Raw genomic sequence first — 24,551 nt, forward strand, 5'->3', positions numbered from 1 at the left:
TGTAAGCTCTAAGTTGTAAACTGTAAGTTCTAAGTTGTAAGTTCTGAGCAATAGCTAGGTCCCTGGGAGGAGTGTAGGTAAATTGCCTGTAACAACCAGATGCAACTTTGACTTCTTTTGGACAGGGTCGTATGTATTTGGGGTTTACCATAAACTCGATGAGTAATAGAGGATGACTTTCTGATTCTCCTGTGACTTTCTGATTCTCCTGTTTCCATCTCCTGGGTGCTTGAAATAGTGGGATAGGCATCAGAGCGAGGGCTTTGTGCAAGCTTGGGAAGGAAGCATGGTATCATAGAGCTACCAATTATCCTGGACAGTTTTGAAAAGGGGTTGGTCCTAAATCTCAGTACACATCACGAACTTCAGAAGAAATCCCTCTTCTGAGGTCAACAGGAAAACACCTGTTGCACACCTATTCCGAAAATCAGGTATGTCTTCTGTAATGGCATTGCATTGAAAATTAGCATGTGTTGTTTGAGCTCCCTGAGAAGCTGTCTCTGAAAGCAGTGTTGCCACCTCCCTCATTTAAGATCTAAAGAGTTTTGTCTCAATGTATCCTCCAAGGTTCCTTGTCTACCGTTGGGATGCACCCCATCCCCTAATTCTGACAGGGAAAGAAAGCAATACAAACAAAAACAAAAACAAAGCAAAACAAACCTCAGAAACACACACACACACACACACACACACACACACACACACACACACACACAAAACAAACAAACAAAACAAAACAAAAACCCAAGAGTGAAAAAAAAATCATGCCTTTGAGAACAGCTAAGAGATTGCCTTAATAGAGAGGTGCCTGTAGTGGGAAAGAGAAACAGGAAGTTCAGCTGTGGGAACTGACTTTCCCATACTGTCCTGCTGTGTGAACTCTGGTCTTATAGAACTTTGTTTACTCCATTGGGCAGAATGCTTTCACCTGCTAAAGAATGCCCAGAGCAAGATGTCCACACCCCCAGCTGTGCAGCATGGAGGGCTCTAGGACAGTATGCAAATAGACCCCATTCAGCCGAGATCATCTGTCTCTGAGCAAGTCTAGTGATAGTGAGAAATACTTGGAATATTTGTTGTTGTTTCTCTCCTTCTTTGAACTCTGAGCTATCCAGAATAAAGCTTCACTGAATGCCCACAAAAGCACTGTGGAACGAACAGCAGAGCCTAGAGTCCCCTGGTTCTGTTGAGTCTTGAATTTGACCTCACTTCCTCAGCATCCATTACTGGTAGATTTTCATATTCTCAGTTGGTTTCTGCCAGCTGTTGTAAATGTTGGGACCTAGGTAAAATATTAAGGCCTAAGTAACAGTTACCTGGTTAGCCTGACATTATAAGGGAACTTTCTCATACGTTTCTGCTGTTACTAGGAAACTTTCTAATGCCAAGATTGATTACATATTCTATTATGTTCTATTATGTTGCCCTTGGCAACCAATCATTGATAGAAGTCTGTAGAACTGTTTTGTAGTTACCCACAGTAAGCTTGAACCTGAACCAATCACCCAACAGTACTCACTGCACCTATGCATGAGATTTTATGGCATTTGCCTTTACAAGCTGCCCCTGGGATGGACACCAAAATAAGAGAGACACCAGCACCAGTGTAAGAAACTATTTGGAATAAGACCTCCATTTTGAGTAGTGGTCAAGTAAAGTTTAAGTTTCCAAGACCTACCTGGGAACTGACATCCTATAGAAAGAGACATATACTTGGATAACTGATATCCTGGTTGGCAAGTTAAGACAAGAATGTTAAATAAGTCCCATCCTGGTAGACAAGTTAGGACATGATAAATGTTAAACAAGGCAAGTCCCTCGCCACAATTGAATAACCCACCCAATGGGAGCAGGATAAGTGTACAACAAAGACATGTTCCTAAGGAAATAAAATCTCCCTATCCCTGAATCCTGATTGGTAAAATAACTTGGCACAGATGTTTGTAGATTTTGGGCTTAAAAACCCTTAGGATATTAACTTGGGCTCATGGTTTAGTTCCTGAATCTGGACCATGGCTCTGGTTGACCAGGCCTGAAGTATATGCTCAATAAACCATCCCTGTCTGACTGAGTCAGTGTTCAGTGTTTGTGTGGTCTGTGAGGCGATTTCTGGACCCCAACAGTAAGTACCCATTTCGATAACACTTTCTCTGTCTTCTGCTGTTAGTTCTAGTTGGAACCCTCACCCTAGGGGGGTCAGTCACTCTCCTCTGCTCACGTATATTAGGAACCCTAGCTGACTGCCCCAACTGTCCCAAGTACTTTTTTGCTGGATGACTGTAAGCCCCCAGGTTAAGAATGTTACCTTTCTGTTGCTACTTGCCCTTTTACCTAGAAGCCTCACCTGAGTGGACCCTGTACTCTTCTCAGGACTCTCTATATTGAAAACTCAGGCTGCTTGCTTTAGGAGTGCTCTCTCAGTCAACTTCTAGATATTTGAGTGCACAGTTTAATCATGTTTACTGTCTGTCGGTCTCTCACCATTGTTTCTTCTACTTTGACTTGTTATATATGTAATAAACTCGCTCTTTCAAAACCCAAAAGTGTAGCTATGTTGATCATTCCTGGATCATACAGAACATCTCCATGGCTCACAAGGCATGGAACAAAAAGCAAACAACCCATGATGCAGGCTAGAGAAGTCACTTACAATGGCATCTCAGCATGTTGAAATTGCCCGTTGAGGCTGTCAATCGCTTTCATGTTCTCTGGAGTGAAGTCAAGGTCTAGAAAGAAAGACAGAGTTGATATGACAGACAGACAGACAGACAAACTGCTGAAATTGCTTCTACCTGGGAATATAAGGAGGAGAGCAGCAAGGGTGGCTTTAAGGGCAGCATTTCTGTCACCACTTCTAGGTGGTTGGGTCTAAGAACTTTTGGCTGAGTATTGCTACCCCTCTTTTCCTGCCCTGACTGACCCATGTCACAAAAGAAAGACTCATCCATCCCAAATCTTTCTAAATAAGGTATGAAAAACCTCTCAAATTTAGATTAAATAGTAGATTTAGATTAATCAAAATCTATTGAACTTTTCTTCCTTCTCCTCACTAGAGCTTGATTCAGCTTTGACCAGAAACCAGTCTTAGAGCATAGATTAACTCTTCTCTGAGAACTGATTGATTTGAAGAAAAATCATCCCTGACAAATGGCCTGTTGTTGTTTCACCAAAAAGGTATTACCTGGGGTAGTATATCCAGGATACTTTACCCGGGATAATTTTTATTGGTTTTCTTCTGTTTCACCTTTAACAGTTAAGTTTGAGTATTTTAGGAATAATACCTCCTCTTTCCTACGTTAACTTCTTTCTTCTACTTTAATTTATCTGAGTAACTATGTAATATGTGTCTCTTCTCCAACACTCAGCAACATTAGTGTGAATATGCGTAACTCATTACATCAGTAATGGCAAACATGATCTAATCTTTCTCTTACTGAATTTTCATGATAACCAAGTATCTTAGTCAAACACTTCCTAGTATCCACTGTAAAAGTGAAGATGGTAAAGGTGGAAATTCCATGGTGACTGGCACTGTGGACACTTCTGTCTCATGATGCTGCTGCGCTGGCTCCTTAGCAGCTACTGTCCCTCCCCACACAGCCTCCTTTGGCAACCTGTAACCTGCTGAACATCTGGTATGCAGACTGATTCGTGAAGCACACTGTGTAGATCCCATTGGCAGTACTTGAGGTCATGTCAGCCATAAAACCAGAGTAAGAACTTCATTGTAGGGATCTATCCAGGGTCCCAAAAACATGCAGTCATCAATCCCACCCAGCGATGGGACATTCAGTGACAGGTTACCTTGCACTAGGGCTGACCTCTTAACACTGTCAAGAGGGAACTAAGCTTTTACACACTCACATTATATTCAGACCATAACAGTATATGAATAAACTCTCTTGGATGTGAGCCTTAGTAAACTCCATAACTTAGAAATAAATCCCATGAGACCGCCAAGCTACTTCATGTACACATGAGGGGAGTGTGTGTGTGTGTGTGGGGGGTGTTTTACATAGTCTCTTGAAAATTAATGTTTTATTTAAAATACAAAGAGGCCTGTACCATCAGCCTTTGCTGGGCAAATGAGTGTTAGTGACTGTTATGGATGCTTTAAAACATAAGAATTTCTCAGAGATCATGGAGCCTCAGGAAGTTCCACAAATCTGCTGTCATCAGTAGTGTGAGTCTGCAGTAAATATTAGCTCACACTGCACAGATAGCCCAGGCAGAGCAAACGTGATTGTTTACATTGGACCCAGATTAAATGGCGTGCAATGCAGACAATTGGAGATATCATCAGCAAACCCCGCTGTGACTGGGAGTGGCTTGAACACAGCTCCAGATAGCAGGGCACCTAAAGCCTCCCAACTTTCCTGTTTGAAAATCATGGAAAACTACTTACTTCTCTCAAGACAGGGGGTTCCCTGAAGAGGTCGGTCAACAGATTCCCAAGAATCACACAAAAACATTTATGGGTGAGGTGCTCTCTCAGAGTTGAGCTCAACTTTCACCTGGACAGAAACCTCTCTGTTATCCCTGGAACTGAGAGTTTCTTACTACAATGAGTGGTCACTGCTGTGGAAGCCCCGAGCTCTTGAAAAGTTTTTCTAAATGATTTATTTATTTGTTGTTTGTTTGTTTTAGATGGTGGTGTTTCGATTTGTTTTGTTTTTTGAGACATGGTTTTTCTGTGTAGTCCTGGCTGTCCCAGAACTTGCTCTGTAGAACAGGCTGGCCTCAAACTCACAGAGATCCACCTGCCTCTTCCAGTGCTAGCATTAAAGGCACTAGCCACCACCACCAGCAATAAATGCCATTATAAATAAATAAATAAATAAATAAATAAGCAAACAAATGCTAAATGGAAGAGGATAAACTTCAAAGCTAGAATCTGGTTGTTCCATGAAGGGTTCAGGATCCAGATTTTGAGGCATAATTCCAAGGTTTTCTGGAATACATACCAAAGGGTATGAGAATATGGGCTGGGCATGAATGTCGTATCAGTACTTCCAGATGCCCACGACACTGGGAGCAGGATTCCGGGAAGATGAGCAGCACTGGACAGAAGCACTCAGACCACCCCAAGGAACCAGAGCTTAGGTATAAGACCTTGGCTTTCAAAGGTGAGGACGACGGCTTTCAACCAGAAAGGAAGAGCACTGTGCCCTGTGCATTGTTTCTGAAGGTGCTTGGGTCTATTTGTGGTGTCTCACCATGTGCAGGATAAAGATTTCCATGTAGATACTGAGAGAAGGACAGAGGAACAGAAGTCAGTCTCAGTCAATAAGATGTGTGTGTGTGTGTGTGTGTGTGTGTGTGTGTGTGTGTATGTGTGTATACCAAACTAAACTATCCATCTGTCTCTCTATCTATCTATCTATCTATCTATCTATCTATCTATCTATCTATCTATCTATCATCTATCTATCTATCTATCTATCTATCTATCTATCTATCTATGCATATGAGAAGAAAGGAAGACTAAAGAAGTAGCTGTGAGAAATCTTTTCCTTTTTTTTCTTTTTTTCTTTTTTCTTTTGGAGCTGGGGACCGAACCCAGGGCCTTGCGCTTGCTAGGCAAAATCCCCAACCCCACTGTGAGAAATCTTAAGAAAGGTAAAGGTTGGGCTTGAAAGTGAATGGAGGAACTATTTGGAGAGCATGGGATCTTTTCCTTCAGGAACTCGAAGTTTCATACATCAGATGTGTATCTATAAGATACTGAGAGATTGGGGTGGGGGGTGATACTGAACTGAGCACAAGGCAAATGCTGGCTTCTCCATAAGAGATCTGCCCCCTGCCAATAATCGCTAGGCCTCATAAAACACCATGTTCAATAATTATTTTTAAGTAAAATTTATATTTTTTAATAAAATTAAATTGTTTTCTCTGCACACAGACACCGAATTTACAGTAATTTAATCAGTATTCATGATTCTGAACACTCTTCGACAATTGCCTTTCTTCTAGTGAGCACTAGGTGGCGCTCTTCACTACACTACAGGCTTCCTCAATGGACAAAGACAAGGCAGACGTTTAAAAAAGTTTACATTTAAGGAATTTTCCACCACTTAATTAACCTGTGTGTCACAAAAGAATTTTAGATTTTCATCTTTAGGATGGGAGGAAGGAAGTAAAGAGGGAAGGAAGGAGGGGGAAAAGGAGGGAGGGGGAAAGGGAGGAAGGGATGGTGTCATCAATGCAACTCAGTGTGTAAAAGCCCTTCATAAGCCTGGTAACCTGAGTTCAAATCCCAGAACCCAGGTAAAGGCAGCTTCCACATACCTACTGTGGCATGACCCACCTTCCACACCCGTATTATAAACACTATACACACACACACACACACACACACACACACACACACACACAGAGAGAGAGAGAGAGAGAGAGAGAGAGAGAGAGAGAGAGAGAGGCAGAGACAGAGGCAGAGAGAGACAGAGAGACAGTGAATAAAAAGAAAAAATGAAAGAGCCATAAACCATAGTAAAGCCTGACACAAAATGTGCTCACAGTGACATGTGAGAGGAAAATTAGCTTGTTAAAATAAATTTCACTGATTGCAGACTGGTACAACCATTCTGGAAATCAGTCTGGAGGTTCCTCAGAAAATTGGACATTGCACTACCTGAGGACCCAGCTATACCTCTCTTGGGCATATACCCAAAAGATGCCCCAACTTATAACAAAGACACGTGCTCCACTATGTTCATAGCAGCCTTATTTATAATAGCCAGAAGCTGGAAAGAACCCAGATGCCCTTCAACAGAGGAATGGATACAGAAACTGTGGTACATTTACACAATGGAATATTACTCAGCTATCAAAAACAATGACTTTATGAAATTCATAGGCAAATGGATGGAACTGGAAAATATCATCCTGAGTGAGGTAACCCAATCACAGAAAAACACACATGGTATGCACTCATTGATAAGTGGATATTAGCCCAAATGCTTGAATTACCCTAGATCCCTAGAACAAACGAAACTCAAGACGGTTGATCAAAATGTGAATGCTTCACTCCTTCTTTAAAAGGGGAACAAGAATACCCTTGGCAGGGAAGAGAGAGGCAAAGATTAAAACAGAGACTGAAGGAACACCCATTCAGAGCCTGCCCCACAGGTGGCCCATACATATACAGCCACCCAATTAGACAAGATGGATGAAGCAAAGAAGTGCAGACCGACAGGAACCGGATGTAGATCGCTCCTGAGAGACACAGCCAGAATACAGCAAATACAGAGGCGAATGCCAGCAGCAAACCACTGAACTGAGAATAGGACCCCCGTTGAAGGAATCAGAGAAAGAACTGGAAGAGCTTGAAGGGGCTCGAGACCCCATATGAACAACAATGCCAAGCAACCAGAGCTTCCAGGGACTAAGCCACTACCTAAAGACTATACATGGACTGACCCTGGACTCTGACCTCATAGGTAGCAATGAATATCCTAGTAAGAGCACCAGTGGAAGGGGAAGCCCTGGGTCCTGCTAAGACTGAACCCCCAGTGAATGTGATTGTTGGGGGGAGAGCGGTAACGGGCAGAGGATGGGGAGGGGAACACCCATATAGAAAGGGAGGGGAGGGGTTAAGGGTATGTTGGCCCAGAAACTGGGAAAGGGAATAACAATTGAAATGTAAATAAGAAATACCCAAGTTAATAAAGATGGAAGAAAAAAATAAATTCCACTGACAGTGAATTTCATCAGACTTGGGGCTCTGAAGTCTTTGTGTTCAAAAAGACTTTCTCCTGGTCTGTCATTGTCTTCTTGATTCTCTTATAATTCCACTGGTTAATCAATAGAAAATACATTTTGGATGGTCCCTGGTCTATATGTCACTGGTCTTTTCCTGCTTCCGCTGAAGCTGTCTATTCAGACACCAGCCAGGCCTGGCCTCTAAAAGTGCCTGCAGGTCAATAGCTATTCTGCCAGAGGCTGATGATTAGAACCACAGGAAAAGGGGAACGGTAGTCCTTGCTTCACCTGGGTACCAGATCTTGTTTCTCAGGCAAGCTTTATCCATATTAAGTGATGGGGATTGTCTAACGTGAGGCCTTCCATTGTATCTCAGGCACTTCTAAGAAAAAAAAAGGCACTTAATACTTAACCCTAGTACTTAATACCTATATGTAAAATAGCACACAAGCCTCTGATTTCTTCTTTACCTCATATTCTCTTTAAATTTTAAAGTTTCTTTTATGTTTTTAAAGATTTACTTTTATTTTAAAAATTTTTTCCTGTGCATATATGCATGCAAGCATGTGTGTGCATGTGTGCAATTGTGTGTGTATGTGTGCACGTGTGTGTATGTATGTAAAAGATCCTGTTTATTCATTGTCATCTTCCAGGGGAGCATAGTATCTAAGATGAAGATGTGAACCCTTTTGGATATGACTCCGAGCTACAAAACCAGAAGTGGCTCTTTAATTTTACATGTGAAACAATTAGCTACAAGGGAGTGGAGTCTAGGGTCTAAAAATTTTAGAAAGTATCCTGAGAGATTGTGATGTGGCCCAACTTCATTGTACTTTGATAAGCACCGACTTTGGTGCAAATATTGTCTAAGAAGCATTTAGTGTTCCTTTCTGTTATAGTCCGTAGCTTAGGCAGCAGTTACTTCCTGTGTGGTCCCACTACACAACTATCATCACAATCAGATCACAAAAGCCATATTTGATCTTTATCAGACCAGGATGGATACCTCTCACCTTCACAAACTAGGAAACTGAGGCACCGAAATGCTAAGTGACATAATTCACCACTTGCAGCTAGTAACAGGGCAGGAAGCAGGTGTTAGCCAGGGCCATGGCATCTTGTGAAACCCCTGTCATTCAGGACGAGCCTCAGTTGGTTTCTGTACCTACAGTGATTTTGTTTCTAGAAACATGGTTACTTTTCCCTGTAGATTCTTAATCTCCCTGCCCTGCGTACCCCTAGTAATAGCCAGGCAGGTCTAGATCACCTGATGCTCTTAAACTGAGTCCTTAATGGTTGCTCCTAGTAATGGCCAACTGTGGGCCTCAAAGGGAAACTTTTCGACCCCTTTCTCTCCCCAAAGCTTAAACCACCCCAGCTAGCAAGCAGTCAAGAGGATCGGCTCTTACAAAGACAAGCCCCCACTTTTGGTTTCCCCCAGCATCTGTGCTTTTGTCTTAAGTTGCACGTTTTCTTTTCTGCTTTTCCCTTCCCACCTACCCACAAGTTTGAGACCAGTCACATCCTTTCTTTGCTGTGCCCTTCCATGGAAGGCGAAAGGAACAGAGGACTCTGTTATTGCATGAAACACACAGGAAATATTTTATTAATGTCCAGATGGAGAAAATGGTAGAGTAAAAATATTTCAATAGAAATCCATGATTCTCCTCAGAGAGCCTACCCTGGCATTCATGGCGCCCCAGTCGTGGTAGCGCCTGTATTCTCCAGGCCTCAGCAGGTACTGCCGCCCCCGGTAGTTGGGCATCTCATAGAGGACCCAGTAGCCCTCCATCACGTGGAAAGAGTGGAAGTCACTGAAGTGGAAGCGGTCCTGCAGGTGGGGGCAGTCGTCTGTGATCTCCACCATCTGGCCTCTGTAGTCCTCTCGCTCGTAGATCCTGATTCTGTGAGAGCTGGACTGTGTGTCGGGAGAACAGCAGACAAGAGGATGTCAGAAAACCTGACCTGAACTTGGAAACCCAGCACATGCTGCCCCCTCCAGGGGGTGCACTTCCTATCTTTTCTATAAGGAAGGTGATTAAATTGAAAACACCAGGAACACTGCATGATTTAGGAGGTTGTTCACAGTGAAACTCGAGATCATCACCACCCACCGTTCCTTTGACATAGACCGTGTGCTCTGTGGAGTTTTCTGGAATTACCTACCACCTACATACTGGCCCTCCTCAGCAGCATTTTAAACAACTAGTTTTCTGTTTATTTGTTTAGTCTCCCCTAATCAACCCCCTAGATTCTTGGTGATCTGAGGTTCTCTTTAGAAGGTATAAAATTAATTTGGTATTACAGTGAAAATCCAAATGTATCTTTAGCAAGAAAGTAGAGGGAGAGAAGTCGAATTGTCTCTTCCACAGGAAGAGGATGGGCCAAATCAGGGAAAACGCTCAACCCAGATATCCCTCCACCTTTCTTTGCCGCCTCGGGTCCTTTACAACCTCAAACATTGTAAAGCAAGGATAGCTCAAAGATTGAGGTTCAGCTCTCAGCTCTAATGCATGCTCTGATAAATCAGGTCTGGGCAACGCCAAAATTGAATGTTTGAGATCCTGAGGAGACCTGCGTGGATCAGGCCTGCAAACCTTTAGAGCAGTGGGGTCTCAAACTTCCTAATGCTGCGATCCTTTAATACAGCTCCTCATGGTGTGGTGACCCCCAACCATGAAATTATTTCCTTGCTATTTCATAACTGTAATTTTGCTACTGTTGTGAACTGTAATGTAAATATCTGATATGCAGGATATCTGATATAAGACTCTAAAGGGGTCGCGGCCCACAGGTTGAGAACCCTTGCTGTAACACAATGAAAGGTCAGGCAGCTTGTCCTAGGTAAACCTTCTCTTCTGCTTTTACTGTCCCTGCTCCTTCCCAGCAAGAGCTCTTGGCTCAGGGTCTTTCTTCTATCCTCGAAACCTACTGGAGGAAGGGGTCTCCCAGCAACTGTCTACAGGCACAACCTGCCGCTCAGGAGGCAGCCCCTGAGGGGTCAGTGTCCTGCTCTTTGAAAAGGACTCACATGTGTGCAGACAAATTTGATCCTCAGGATAGCTTGTCACACAGAGCCCTTATGACAAGATGTTCTTTTAAGAGAAAAGGAAAGGCCAATGCTTTGAGTCTGTAGAAAGGAGAAGGACTTGGAAGCGGGTGGGGTGGCTAGGTAGAGGAGGGAGAAGAGGAGGAAGAAGAGGAGGAGAAAGAGGAGGAGGGGGAGGAGGAGGAGGAGGGGAAGGAGGAGGGGGAGGAGGGATGGGACACAGAGGGAAGAGAGGAGGAGGAGGGAGGAGGAGGCAGCAGCTAATTTCTGAAGTGGGTTATTAGACAATTAATGGGATCCAGGCTGCTGGGGCTTCCTTTGGGTTACAGTTGATGTTCTGGAAGCTTTAGAATCCCACTTCTCCACCCCTTGGCACGTATAACCATAATTCAGCTACACCTATCGGCTCAACCGCGGGTGACAAGGTCTGATGTAAATAAAGTCAAGGAACATGGATGAACAACCTCAAACCATCAGGCAGCCTCTTGGTGTTCAAACCGTGGCCCAGAGGCTCTGAACTAAACCATGTTCTTGTTATTTGATTTTAGCCAAGTAAATGAAAAGGACCAGTGGAGAATTTTACTTTCAGACATGTTTTTGAGGAAACCTTGGAGAACTTAGTAAGCATAGAGGACACAGAACCAGCAGAAGGTGGCTGCCACTCCAGGCTTGAGCCGGCCACAGATGTTACTAGCTGGTCAGGATTGCATAACTGAAAGTGGGTAGGGGCCCTAGGAAAAGACTCACGTGGGGGATGAGGCGGCAGGAGCGGACAGAGTCGCTGAAACCCATCCACTGCTGGTAGTCAGGGTAGTCCCCGCGACGAAGGAAATACTGGCAGCCTGTGAAGTTGGGCTGCTCATAGAGCATCCAGCAGCCACTGTCCACGCGCACAGAGTTGCAGCGGCTGAAGTAGGGCTGCAGGTTGGAGTGGTCTGTGCTGCACTCATAGTGGCGGCCCTGGAAGCCGCGGTCCTCATAGAAGGTGATCTGTAAGGCAAGGCAGGGGTCAGAGGCCTGATGTGGCCTGGACCCCAGGGCAGGTCCCTTCCCTGACTGAGGATGCTCTGGGCTCACCTTCCCCATGGCTGTTGTTTGCAGGTCGGATGGGATGGTGCTGTTGGTTGTGTAGGGCTGGGAGCAGGGTCTATATATATAGCAGGAGGTCTGCTGCGTTGGCAGGAACAGCACAAAAGGGGCCCGCGGGGGGACAGGGCACGTTTTTTCTCTCTCTTTCTATATAATGACTGTGGGGGAGGTGTGGGTTATTGTATGTTTTCTCTTACTCTCCAGAGCTTTCGAATGGATGACGAATCACTGACCTGGCTAAAAGGGTCACTTGATGCCGCTTCAGCCTTTAAATGAAGCTGATTTGGGAAAAACTGAAATAGGGCAAAGACGTTTAACTCGTTAACATCTGTAATGAAATGTTTTAGCCGCCCTTTGACAGTTTCAAAACAATGTGTATATGACTAATAACGCAATCCAATTAACAGTCCTGAAAAGGTGGTGGTGGCGGCACCGGAGTGAATGTACTTTCTCCACAGGATGATGGAAGTCCAATAGGGTTCTCCTTTGTCCTGTACTCTGGAGACAGAGGCTGGCGGGGGTGGGGGATTAGAGGGCAGAGAAGGGCAGGGGAAGATCTGTGTGAGTTCAAGGCCAGGACAATCTGGTCTGTAAAAATGAGTTCCAGGAAAGGCAAGGTTGTTACACGGAGAAATCCTGTCTTGAAAAAAAAAAAAAAAATCAACCGAAAAAGAGAGCTTTCTTATAAGCTCCATGCTGATCGGCTAAGAACCAGAGAACTAACGGGACTGAGGGAACGCTAAATTTAGACACCTAAGTTCTGTTTCCCAGAGTGTGATGAGACCACGCCCATCTGCTTGGGCCTCCTTCTCCACGCCTCAATCAGCGCAGGCTTAAGTCTTGGCGTTCACAGGGTGACTCACGGCCATTTTACACGGGTAAGTTTCTATTTGCATTGACTTTGCAGCAAGACATCGGTTTGTTCGAGCTGCTAATAAAAGCAAGGTAACAACCTGTAAGGAGGACATTTGGAATCAAACAACCTTGTAAAGACGCTGCCTTCATCACCGGGAGCAAACCCTGATTGATTGTCCGGTAATCAGTGTACTGGCTAAAGGGGCTGGACCCTCTCCTCCTGTCCTCAAGACTCCCAACTGCAGCAGGTACCTCACTCTCTTCAAAGCAAGGTCTCTCGACCTCAAGCTCCGCACAAGGCTGACATTCTGGCTGAAACATACTGGTGTATGGGACTGTCCAGAGAAAGGCAATGTGCTTCTTAGCGTCCTGTCTCCACCAGCAGGTGTCGGCTGACCCACTCAGCTAATCGGGATAGCTAAGATTACACCCCCAGCTGCCACTGGCCTTGAGAACTGCTTCTGGGGAAGCTGCACTCATTCCTAAGCAGGGACTCTTACCTCCTGAGTGACATACTCAAAATTGTTTTCCCTGAGCAAATTTAACTTGATTGAGTCATAAGCCTCACATCTTGGACTTTTAAAAATTATTAATTTGGGATTTATAAATAAGTAGGAGAAACAGAGCAAGGCACCATTGATGTATATTTTTATTATTTATTTACTTACTTATTTCTTTAGAATTAAAAAATATTTTACGTGTAGGAGCATTTTGCCTGCATGTATGTACATGCACCACATACACCCACGATGCTTGCCATAGTCAGAAAATGGAGGCTGTGTCCCCCTGAAACTGGAGCCCTGAGTCACTGTGCTTGTTCTGGGAATTGAGTCCTCAGGAAGAACAGCAAGGGTTCTTAACTGCTGGATATTTCTCCAGCCCTCGCTGATGTATTTCCTTTGTTGGTTTTTTTGAGACAGGGTTTCTCTGTGTAGCCCTGACTGACCTGGAATTCATGATGTAGACCAGGCTGGCCTCGAACCCAGAGATTCACCTGCCTTGTTCTGCCTCCCAAATGCTGGGATTAAAAGTGTGTGCCACCACCACCTGCTGGCTGTTGATGTTCATTTTTTTAAAGTTCAATCCTTACTCCTTTGATTTAATATGTGCATCTCTAAAATCTCTCTGAGGGAACTAGTTTAAGGTACATACAAAGAAGTGGTAGCTTATCTAAAAATTAGGTGTAAAAGAAATGCCCAAAATAGTCTGTTAATTAAGTAAATTGTGAAACATCTGTTTGATGAGTTCCTCTGTGACCATCAAAATCATCTGTAGAATTTCTGAGAATTTGTTTAAAGATATAGAAAATGTTCACCATATGTTAAGGGGGAGAAAGTAAGTATATTGCACATAAAACCTCAAAACCACTTCTGAAGATAAAAATAAAGACACTGTAGACATGTAGAAGGAAATCTTGTGCTTGTGGATCAGAATATTTATTGTCATTAAGATGTCACAACTATCTAAAGTAATCTACGGAGTCAAGGCAACTCTGACAAAATCCCAGCAATATTTTATTCAGAAACATAAAGATGTTCCCTGAGATTCAGTTGACTTCTCAAAGGACCCAAACAGCCAAAGCAAACTTGGAAAAGAACAAACTAGGCGGGCTCATATTTCCTGATTAAAATTCATTACAAAGTTATGGAAATAAACAACAATGTTACCAATGGAATAAAGTCAGGAATCCTGAAGAAATGGGAGGGGGGTCATATGTGTTTTCAAAATGGCTTTTACAAGAATATTGAAGTCGCTCAGCAGAGAAAATACATTAAACTAAACTGAAGAAGTCAGAAAAGAAAAAACAGGTCTGCTATGATTCCATTTATTTGACAGGAAGTAGAATAAATGATGCTCGTCAGGCGCTGGGGTGTGCGGAATGGGGAGATGCTGTTTAATGAGGGGAGAATTGCAGTCTGGAATGATGGGTATTTCCACCAGCACACAGTGGCAGTGTCAAACACTGTGAATAGGTCAGATATACTTCAAGTCACATGAGCCAAAATGTCACCCGTGCTTACACAATAGCTCCTCCTGTAGGAAACAGAACTGAGAGTAGCTTATTGTTCATGTTTAAAGTTTTCTTTATGTATCAACGTTTTGGGTGATGGAAAGGTTTTACTTCAAAATCAAAACATAGTGGCAGGTGCTTCATTTGAAAACTGCTGTTACTCGGGGGCTGGAAAGATGGGTCCGTGGGCAAGAACACTTTTTGTTCTACTATGAGGATCTTCGTTTAGTGCCTGTGAAATGAGCTGGGCATGGCCTCATGAGTAACTGGAAACCCAATGCTGTGTAAAGGAGGAGACAGGAGGATTGCTGGAGTTGGCTGGCAGCATGGCTGAAAACAAAAGTGGCCCTAGGTTCAGGGAGGGAGCCTGCCTCAAAGGCAGGGAGTGATAGAGGAGGATATCAATGCCCTCCTCTGGCCTGTACATGTACCCTCTCACACACGTGCAATCATCTATATTAAAATTTCGTTATATTTCACACCCATGTTTATGATGAACTATTGTAGCCCAGGTATGGAATCAGCCTAGTGCCCATTACGGGGCCAATGGCTAAAGAAAGTACAGTATGAGGTTTCATTCAGCCATTAAAAAGAATGACGTTATGTCATAGATGAGGAAACGGATAGAATTTGAAATCCTCGTGGTAAGTAAAATCAGTCAGTACGATAACAAAAAAGGCCGCTGCATTTCATCAAAAATATATAAAATGTTGAGGTAACAACTGTATCATAAATATAATCTTGAGCTTTTAAATGTTAGTTACAACTATATCAAACATCTTCCAGATTATGACTTATTTCCTAAGTATTCTCTGAAAGATGCTCACATTTTGTTATAAAAGTGCCATAGTTGACTATTCCTACAGTTTACTCTGTCTACAGAAGACCAGCCAGCTCTAATTCTTTATTGCTGTGGCTCTTCAAATAAACAGTTTGCATATAACATTTTCTATTTTTAGAACCTGTTTCATAAGAATCCTTGGCAGAAGACTCACTGGGTCTAAAGTTAGTTCACATCTTTTTTTTTTCCTGCTGTATTTTTGTTGTTGTTTTGTTTTGTTTTCTTTTCTTTTCGTTTTGTTTCATTTTGTTTTGTTTTGTTTGAGACACTACCTTGTTATATCACCTGGCTGTCCTAGAAGACGCTTTCCTCTTTTTTTCTAGTTTCAGCCTCCTTCCAGCTGGTGCTGCAGGCTGGTAGTGTACCTGTGCCTGACTTCTCTGTGGCTCTTAGACATTCTTCTTTTCTAAATTATTCATTTTATGTGTATATGTGTCTGAATATATGTATATGCAACATGTGTGTTCAGTGACAGGGGAGATCAGAAGAGAGCATGGGATCTCCTGGAACTGGAGTTACAAAGAGTTGTGAACATGTGGGTGCTGGGATCTGAACCTAGGTTCTCTGTAAGAGCAGTAAGTGTCTTGAATGCTGAGCTGTCCCCAGTGGCTTGCTCATAACATTCTTTATGAGCACAACTATAAAACTGTGTAATTGTCAACTGTCAACTGTAGATTCCATCTCAGTTGTCCTTCTCTAGTAGTTTGTGAATTTGAAGGATTTTAAGAGAACTTAAAAGCATTAAGACTTAAATTTCTTCTATGTGTTTAATAGTAGATAAAATAGTAACATTAATCTTTGTGGCCCTTTCTTCCCCTCAAAGGTTGTTGGCTACCAGCCAGAGAGAACAATGGGAGCAGAGGTGGGGAGCAGGGTTCTACACAGCCACAGCTCTGTGTGTGTGTGTGTGTGTGTGTGTGTGTGTGTGTGTAAAGGACTTCTGGAGACTGCTGTGTTGAAACAAGTCTACTTTATTGCTTCAGGGATAGGGTATATAAGGGCTTTTTTTTAGGGCGTATGGTTGGAAAGGGCTAACTGGTCATAGCATCAATCAAGCAGGAAGGAGAGGGTGATTGGTCAAAATATAGCACCTATTTATCATGTGGGTGGGAAACCAGAGCGGGGAATGTGTGCTGAGGTATGCAGCCTTGCAGAGAGCCCTGCACAAGGGCACTTTTCAGACAAGACCAGCCATCTGTGTTCAGGGACACTCTCCAGACAGAGGCAGACAGAGACAGAGATGCCCAGCTGAAGAGGGGAGTCCTCCATTTTGCTGAGCTCAGGAAGCCGTCTGGTCATGGTGGCCCGCAACCTCAATGGCAGGGTTCTCCAACAATACTGTAATTTTTCTTCCTGGGCAGCATCTTTCTCCGTGCACTTCATCGTCCATCTTCATTTAGGTGCTTCCTTCTGATTTCTTTATATCACTCTCAACACTCTGAAAATATTTTAATGTCCTCTTTAAGCCTGGGCATGTGTGCCCTAGGTACAGTTAAAGATTTCTGTTAGTGTTTTCCCTCAGTCATGCTTTCTTGTCTCTTAACTCAGATGCATCTTATAACTACCGTCTGGTTATCAAGGATACCAACTTCAGGACAATGCCGATGCCGGTTAGTGCATAACATCTGAGGCCTTGTTATTGTCAGCCTGGTGGGTCAGTGACCTTGGGACTTCTAGTCACTGAAGTGATAGGTTTCCACCTTACTTGTCTATTTAACGTGGAGTTGCTATTCTTGAGTCTTCCACAGCCCTACCAACTCTGACCTCATTCTGGCTGTGGGATTAGGGTGTTTTGAACTGGTTTGAAGGACTAGGTGGAGAAACAGCAGCTCAGCAGGCCAGAGAGGAAGAGTGATCCAGGGGAAGGGAAGGACAAAGAGCTATGGAATCATTTTTTGTATGTGGAGGACTCGTAAAAGTGAGAGCAAAGGGTGACTGACTGCAGCTAGATTGGGGCTAGTTTCTCAGAGAAATTAGGGTTTTCTTTATGGGTAGTGGAGAAATTTTAAAAGTCATTTGTGGGTTTTTTTTTTTAAGTCTTTGAAGGTCTTTTTAAAAAAACTAAAAATATTTATTTCCCTTTTTGTCTTTTTAATTGTCATATATTAATTATACATAGAAATTGTTTTATTATTTTTTGTAGATGTATATAATGCATCTTTTCCCCAGCTAATAGTCCCTCTTCTTACCCCCTACCAAATCCATGAACCAGTGAGTCATCAAGGCTTTGTTCAGGTTGGATGAAAGTCTCTTTAAAGGAACATACGTTCCTTACCAGGGGCTATACCACTGAAGAAATTCCTCTCTCCCTCACAACCATTAGGTGCTTTCCTGGACCCCTCTCAATCCCCAGACAGGATGTTGACTTTATGCAGGTCTTGTGTAGGTAATGCTGTGAGTTCAAAAGTGTCTAGAGTGGTGATTTGAGTGAGAATGGGCCCGCAGGCTTACATATTTGAATGATTGGTCCCCGGTTGGTTGGACTGTTTGGGAAAGATTAGGAGATTTGGCCTTCTTGGAGGAAGTGTGCCACCAGGTGTGGACTTTAAAGTTTCAAAAGAGTCCTGTGATGCCCAGGTGCTCTCTTCTCTCTCTCTCTCTCTCTCTCTCTCTCTCTCTCTCTCTCTCTCTCTCTCTCTCTCTCACCCCCCCTCCCCGCTCATGTTTGAGGATCAAGAGGACTAGAGGAGAGCACTTAGCTGTTCCCTTAGTGTACCATCACAGACTCTGACCCTCTGATACCAAAATCCAAATTAAACACTTGCTTTTACACGTTGCCTGTTCATGGTGTTCTTTCATAGTGGTAGAAATTTAACTAAGACTAAGGCTGTGATGGAAAGATAGCGTTTCCCACATTTCACCCCTTCCTCTGGCTTTTTCAATTTTTCTGCTCTCTTTTCCACAATGTTCCCTGAGCCTTGGGCTGTGCAATATAGAGTTCCCGTTGATGGCTGAGCATTCAATAGTCACTTACTGTCAGAGCTTTGACCAGTCATGAGTCTCTCTGCAGCTATCGCTGCCCACTGCAGAAGGAAACTCCTCTGACCACCACTGGTACTAGCATTAACGTATGGGATTAAAGATAATCACTGAGAGAGCAATATGACAGGTACATCATATCCATTTCACAAAAACAACAGGAGCTTTCCAACTAGGGCCTATGAACTTCTCAGGCCCTGGCTTTCGACCACGTTCATGATACTGGACTGGAGTTCCGTCCTGTGGAGGAGAGAGATGATATAATCAGATCCATACTTAAGCACTTACAAGGACGTTCTTTTCTTAAGAAAAAAAAAATCGAGCAATGGCAACAGCAGTACAACAGAGGAGAAGTCAGGAAATACAAGAGGCAAAGAGAGAACCAACCTAAATGAATCCAGGTCCTGTGCACAGCGTGCTAGCACATGTGTGTATGCTGTGTATATTGTGTATGTACAAGATAGTATAAACATATATAACTTTGCAAATATTACAATGTAATGTTGTAATACTTGTGCATGTATATACAAGGGGATGAAGTTATAAATTTAATTCTTTTCTTCTTCTTTTTTTGGGGGTGGGGTTTGTTTGTTCTTTGACAAATTGCTGTTTGTCTCTTTGCACTAATGCCATGGTAAGAATCCGAAGTGTGTGCTGTCATTACTTTAGCATAAATCTCCCTGAGTACATATTGAAAACCAGTAGTTTCTCAAAAATCTTGTTCTTATTCTATCTTGGCTACACATGTACTTGAACTAAAGACAATGGGACACCCACTTGAGGGGTTTATTATGCACACACAGGTTTATTGATCCCAGTACTAGAAGTCTCAAGGTTGTTGGTGTTGACTTGGAGTTTTGAGGATTTCAAGGTCAGCATCTCTGAAAATTTCATGTCCTTTCCTTCGTAATTGTCACCTTCTTGACATAAGATGATAAAGTAATGGGGACATGCTGCTAGGAGAATCTGCACTTTCGGTTGGGAAAGTGGAAGTTTTCCCATCTACTAAGTATGTCCCTCTTTCATTTCAGTGGCCACACTGGTGTCAGGTGACCACCTCAGCGGGAAGGGAGTCTGGCAGAGATTTGCAAACTCGTCCTTTTCATACAATGTTTGGAGAACTGGGAGTTCTCTGAAAGGCCTGGAGAGATGGCTCAGTGGTTAAGAGCACTGACTGCTCTTCCCAAGAGAGGATCTAGTTCAGTTCCTATGTGGCTGCTCACAACTGTAACTCAAGTTCCAGGGACCCAACAGCCTCTGTGGGCACCAGCCATGCAAGAGGCACACAGACATTCATTCAGGCAAAACACTCAGCCACATAAAAAAGAAAACAAGGGGAAAACTGCTCTGAAGCTCTTTATGGTCTCCAGTCACAGAAACCTGATTTTAAAGTCGGGAAGATCATGCTTGAACTTGACTTCCAGGTCATCCACCCATCAGAGAAACTGAAAATAGGACAGATTCCTAATCATTTGGAAGCAGCATGTTTTTTAAAGTCTGGAAACTCAAATGAAAGAGTGGTATGAAGGTTATTTTACTTTTTTAAACGCTTTATTTTGCAGAGTGTTCTGCCTGCATGTGTGTACACGCAACGTATGTCTGCCTGCGCCAGAAGAGGGTGTTGTGTCCTCTGGAACTGGAGTTACAAACAGCTGTGAGTCGCCATATCGGTGCTGGATCTTCACCTGGATCCTCTGCAAAAGTGCAGAGGCAGCTCTGAGGCAGCTCCCCAGCCCACCAAGATGTTTATATATGTAAAGTTCTTTTTGTATGACGGTGTGTTTCTATTGTGAGAATTTTCTTTTTTACTCATGAATCATAACACAGTTTGAGGTTTGCATTGTGTTTGTGTAAAATAAATATATTTTACATTTAAGTAAAATAACGAGGGGCAGGGTGGTGCACATCTGTAACTGAGGCAGTGGAAGGTTGGAAGCATCTTAAGTTTGAGCTAGAGGGATAGCTCAGTCCATAGATTGCTGTGCAATCATGAGGATTGAGTCTGATGCTCAGAGCCCATGTGAAAATCCTGGCACGATGGCTGCTGTCTGTAATTCAGGCATCAGGGTCTCAGAGAGAGGAGTCTTTCTAGGCCTCTCTGTTCAGTCATTCTGACCTATGCATTGATGACAAGTCCAGCAAGAGGCCTGTTTCAAAGGGAACCAAGATCAATGGCTCCAAAGTAACAACCAGCTTAGCCTCCAGCTTCTGTATGTATGGGCTGTATACATGTTAACACATTACACACATGTGCACACACATGCACACTCATCACACATTTTCATGTGCACATATGCACTCATGCCACACACATGTACACACATGCCCACATATCACACACATGCACATGCATACATATGCACACATTGCACATACATGCACATGCACACACATTGCACACAAATGCACATACATTTTATCTGTGCACATACATTACAGCATATGTACACACATTATACATATGGACACACATCACATACGTTACACACATATGCACACACATTGCACACATGCACACACATCATATACATGCATATACATCACATATTCACATGCACACATATGCATATATATCACAAACATGCACACACATGCACATGCATACACATGCACATTCACACATGGACATGCATGAACATATATCACATACACATGGACACACATCATATACACATAGACACACATCACATACATGGACACACATGCACACACACATGTACACACTTCACACACACATTTACGTGCACACATGCACATACACACACAAGAAGCACAAGTTTGAGGCTAGCATGGGCTAAATAGAGACCCTGCTTTGAACCAATAAACATGAGCAAACAGGAGCTAAGACAAAAGAAAAAACACAGAAGCAAATCAGTGCCGGGAACACACAGAAAATACTTTATTAGCTTCCAGATGGAGAAAGGGTAGAGTAAAAAACCAATTTAATAGAAATCCATGACTCTCCTCAGAGAGCCAACCCTGGCATTCATGGCGCCCCAGTCGTGGTAGCGCCTATACTCCCCGGGCCTCAGCAGGTACTGTCGCCCCCTGTAGTTGGTCATCTCATAGAGGACCCAGCAGCCCTCCAGCACATTGAGGGAGTAGATCTCATTGAAGTGGAATCGGTCCTGGAGAGAGGGGCAGTCCTCAGTGAACTCTACCATCTGGCCTCTGTAATCTTCCCTCTCGTACAGTCTGATCCTGTGGGAGCCGGCCTGGCAAGTCCAGAAAAGGAGAAAAGCAACGATGAAGCAGTTCTAATGCCTTAGGATGGCCTCAGCTGCATCAAGCCATTTGACATAGATATAGAACACATTAATTAACTCAGACTACTTATAAACTCATCACTATGTGGACAGACTCCAGAATTTTCTAAGATCAGGGAGTAGGAGGAATGAATTGGAGAAGGAACTGTGAATGTGTTCAGAAACTACCGGGCTCAAACTACTCCCTATGCAGCACACTGTATAGCAAGCACCAGAGAAAAATCATGACCCTCGGCAGCTTCTCACTACTCGGTTTGCTGTTTGGGGAAAATGTCTTTATATTAAGATATATCAAAATATTCAGTATCTTAAGCATCAGACAACAAAGACTGCTCAGTTAATAATTTATAACTATAATGAGGGGAAGATGGAGAGATAAAATCAGTAAGCCCGAGGGCCAGTGTTTTCAGCTGTAAAACATCTGTGTTGCTCTGTGTTGAGGGAAAAGACTGGATTAGATGGAAGAGCCCCTAGATATGCTTGTCGGGGACAAAAAGAGCAAGGAGACTTTCAACACATTACACCCCGTGTTCAGTAGCCACCATATAGCATATTTAGTCATTCTATTTTTCCATCCTAAATGATTGCAAGACAGGACTCAGACTTCATACATTCCCCCCTGCAGCTAATGCGTTCTTACTCCACAAATACTTAGGAACGAATTTGTAACTGGGTAACAACTCTGCTTTTTGGATGTTATGGGAACTATTGACCTAATCAATTCTAGTTATGGATTTCTTTTTACACACGCTCAGCTCTACTTCCAACATTTAACCTTATACTGGCAACTGCAGTCAGGGTCCCCAGTGCCTCCCCGTCTTAACGAGAATCTAGACTCACGTGGGGGATGAGGCGGCAGGAGCGGACAGAGTCGCTGAAACCCATCCACTGCTGGTAGTCAGGGTAGTCCCCGCGACGAAGGAAGTACTGGCAGCCTGTGAAGTTGGGCTGCTCATAGAGCATCCAGCAGCCACTGTCCACGCGCACAGAGTTGCAGCGGCTGAAGTAGGGCTGCAGGTTGGAGTGGTCTGTGCTGCACTCATAGTGGCGGCCCTGGAAGCCGCGGTCCTCATAGAAGGTGATCTGTAAGGCAAGGCAGGGGTCAGAGGCCTGATGTGGCCTGGACCCAGGAGTAAGTCCCTCCCCACGTTCTGGGTGCCCTGGGCTCACCTTCCCCATGGCTGTTGTTTGCGGGTCGGATGGGAGGGTTCAGTTGAGTGTGTAGGGCTGGGCGCGGCGGGATCTATATATATAGCAGGAGGTCTGCTGCGTTGGCAGGAACAGCACAAAAGGGGCCCGCGGGGGGCAGGGCACGTTCATGTTCTCCTCTTTTCTCTTTGCTGTCATAGACCACGGGATTCATTGTGGGTTTTGGTTCTATTCACTGTGGAGTATTCGGGTTGCAATCACCAGCTGATGCTATTGAGATTGTTTGAAACAAAGTAATTTGGCACATTGTTTATTTAATAATAGGAGCAGGATTTCAGCCATTTCACAGACAGATCACATTCTTCTTTGTATAGGTGGACAAAACATAAATGTTTAAGTGGGGAGAGATAACGTCTTAATGTAAGTGTAAGTTGTCTGTAAGATCTGTTATGCTACTCGTGGGTGCCCCAACTCTGAATATGAATTAATAAGAAAGAAATAGACTCAACTGAATGGTGAAAATTTCAAGCCCTTTGGAGATCAAGTCCTCTTTAGAATTAAAGTCGTAAGAAATTGGGATTATTTTACGAAGGGAGTTCATAGAATTTCATACTTTCTCTGTGACAAACCAAACCAAACCAAACTGAAATTCCCAATGAGTCAAAACAGTCTTCAGTATTTCTTGAGACTTTGTTGGAAGCAGGAGGCAAATAGACCATCTCTTTTTGGCAATGTGTGGTTCTGCATCTGAAAGGGAAAATAGCTTTAAGGTGCTTAATCGCAGAACCAAAAGAGAAAGTCTGAGGAAGTGAGAAAACCTGATCCACCAAAGACACACAAAAAAACCTCATCACATCTTAGATTATAAAAGAAAACCAATTCCCAAGGTGCAGGGTCCAGGGGGGATCTGGGAGACACTTTCATCCTGCGGAAGACAGGCATAAACAGAGCCTTTCACTCCGAGGAAACGGACTAGAGGAGTCATGGCTGCAGTGAGGAAGGGATAACTGCCCAGAAGCCGGCCATCTAGGAAGACTTTACGGAGGATTTATTGGCTTGGAAAAGTTTGATGAGCTGGAAAGAGCACCAGAGTGGAAGATGTCTGTCAAGTCTAGCTTCTTTCATGTTCAAAGAATTATTCACAGTCCTGTTACCCCATGGAAGGACCTTGCTGTGCCTTTCGCTCCTCCATCTCTTTAGGTGAGGACTTAACGAACTTGAAACCACAACTATGTGCAGTGTGATGATTGAATTATTATCTTCTGGTTGCTGGCTTTCTGACAGGATGGCTCAGGAAGAAGATACCACAAGGGGACATGTGTATATAGGGGGAATCCACTGCCTCTGTTGATATGAATAGTATTTGAACATATCTGACCAAAGAAGAGGATTTTCTTGATCATTGTGATGGCTTTATATCAGCCTGAACAAACCAGGGCAATGCACCGGACTTCCTATAGAGCAGAAAAACTAATGGTTGGGTCAAAATGTGGCTCTGTTTAAATGTTGGCAGAAAGTGCCACTGGTGACAAGGTCATGTTAGGCTCGATGCCTACATGTTGAACATAGTGTGTGGGGTGAACGTGTGCCTGGTGTGAGATCCTTAAACCA

The 24,551-nt window shown here is 43.5% G+C and overlaps 2 protein-coding genes and 1 long non-coding RNA gene across 4 annotated transcripts; 1 reads left to right on the forward strand and 2 right to left on the reverse strand.

Moving 5' to 3' along the window:
- Positions 1 to 9,280: 9,280 nt before the first annotated feature.
- On the reverse strand, positions 9,281 to 11,878 carry Cryge (crystallin, gamma E). Its single transcript, NM_173289.1, has 3 exons — positions 11,828 to 11,878; positions 11,498 to 11,740; positions 9,281 to 9,619 (listed from the first exon to the last, which is right to left on the reverse strand). The coding sequence occupies exons 1-3, from the start codon at positions 11,834 to 11,836 to the stop codon at positions 9,347 to 9,349; spliced, it is 525 nt and encodes a 174-aa protein (NP_775411.1). The 5' UTR covers positions 11,837 to 11,878; the 3' UTR covers positions 9,281 to 9,346.
- Positions 11,879 to 12,630: 752 nt separating this feature from the next.
- On the forward strand, positions 12,631 to 21,680 carry LOC102552040 (uncharacterized). Of its 2 annotated transcripts, none has more exons than XR_015629155.1 (2): positions 12,631 to 12,942; positions 20,088 to 21,680. It is a non-coding gene; the product is annotated as an uncharacterized LOC102552040 (long non-coding RNA). The 2 variants fall into 2 exon arrangements; XR_015629154.1 differs by having other exon boundaries at positions 12,631 to 12,717; positions 20,088 to 20,407.
- Crygd (crystallin, gamma D) lies at positions 21,401 to 23,012 on the reverse strand. The gene is given in 3 exon segments (NM_033095.2): positions 21,401 to 21,740; positions 22,632 to 22,874; positions 22,962 to 23,012. Coding segments are annotated over 3 exon segments (525 nt in total). The 5' UTR covers positions 22,971 to 23,012; the 3' UTR covers positions 21,401 to 21,467.
- Between the last annotated feature and the right edge of the window lie 1,539 nt (positions 23,013 to 24,551).

This window comes from Rattus norvegicus, chromosome 9 (assembly GCF_021556685.1).
Source record: "Rattus norvegicus strain SHRSP/BbbUtx chromosome 9, alternate assembly SHRSP_T2T, whole genome shotgun sequence".
Classification (NCBI taxonomy): Eukaryota; Metazoa; Chordata; class Mammalia; order Rodentia; family Muridae; genus Rattus; species Rattus norvegicus.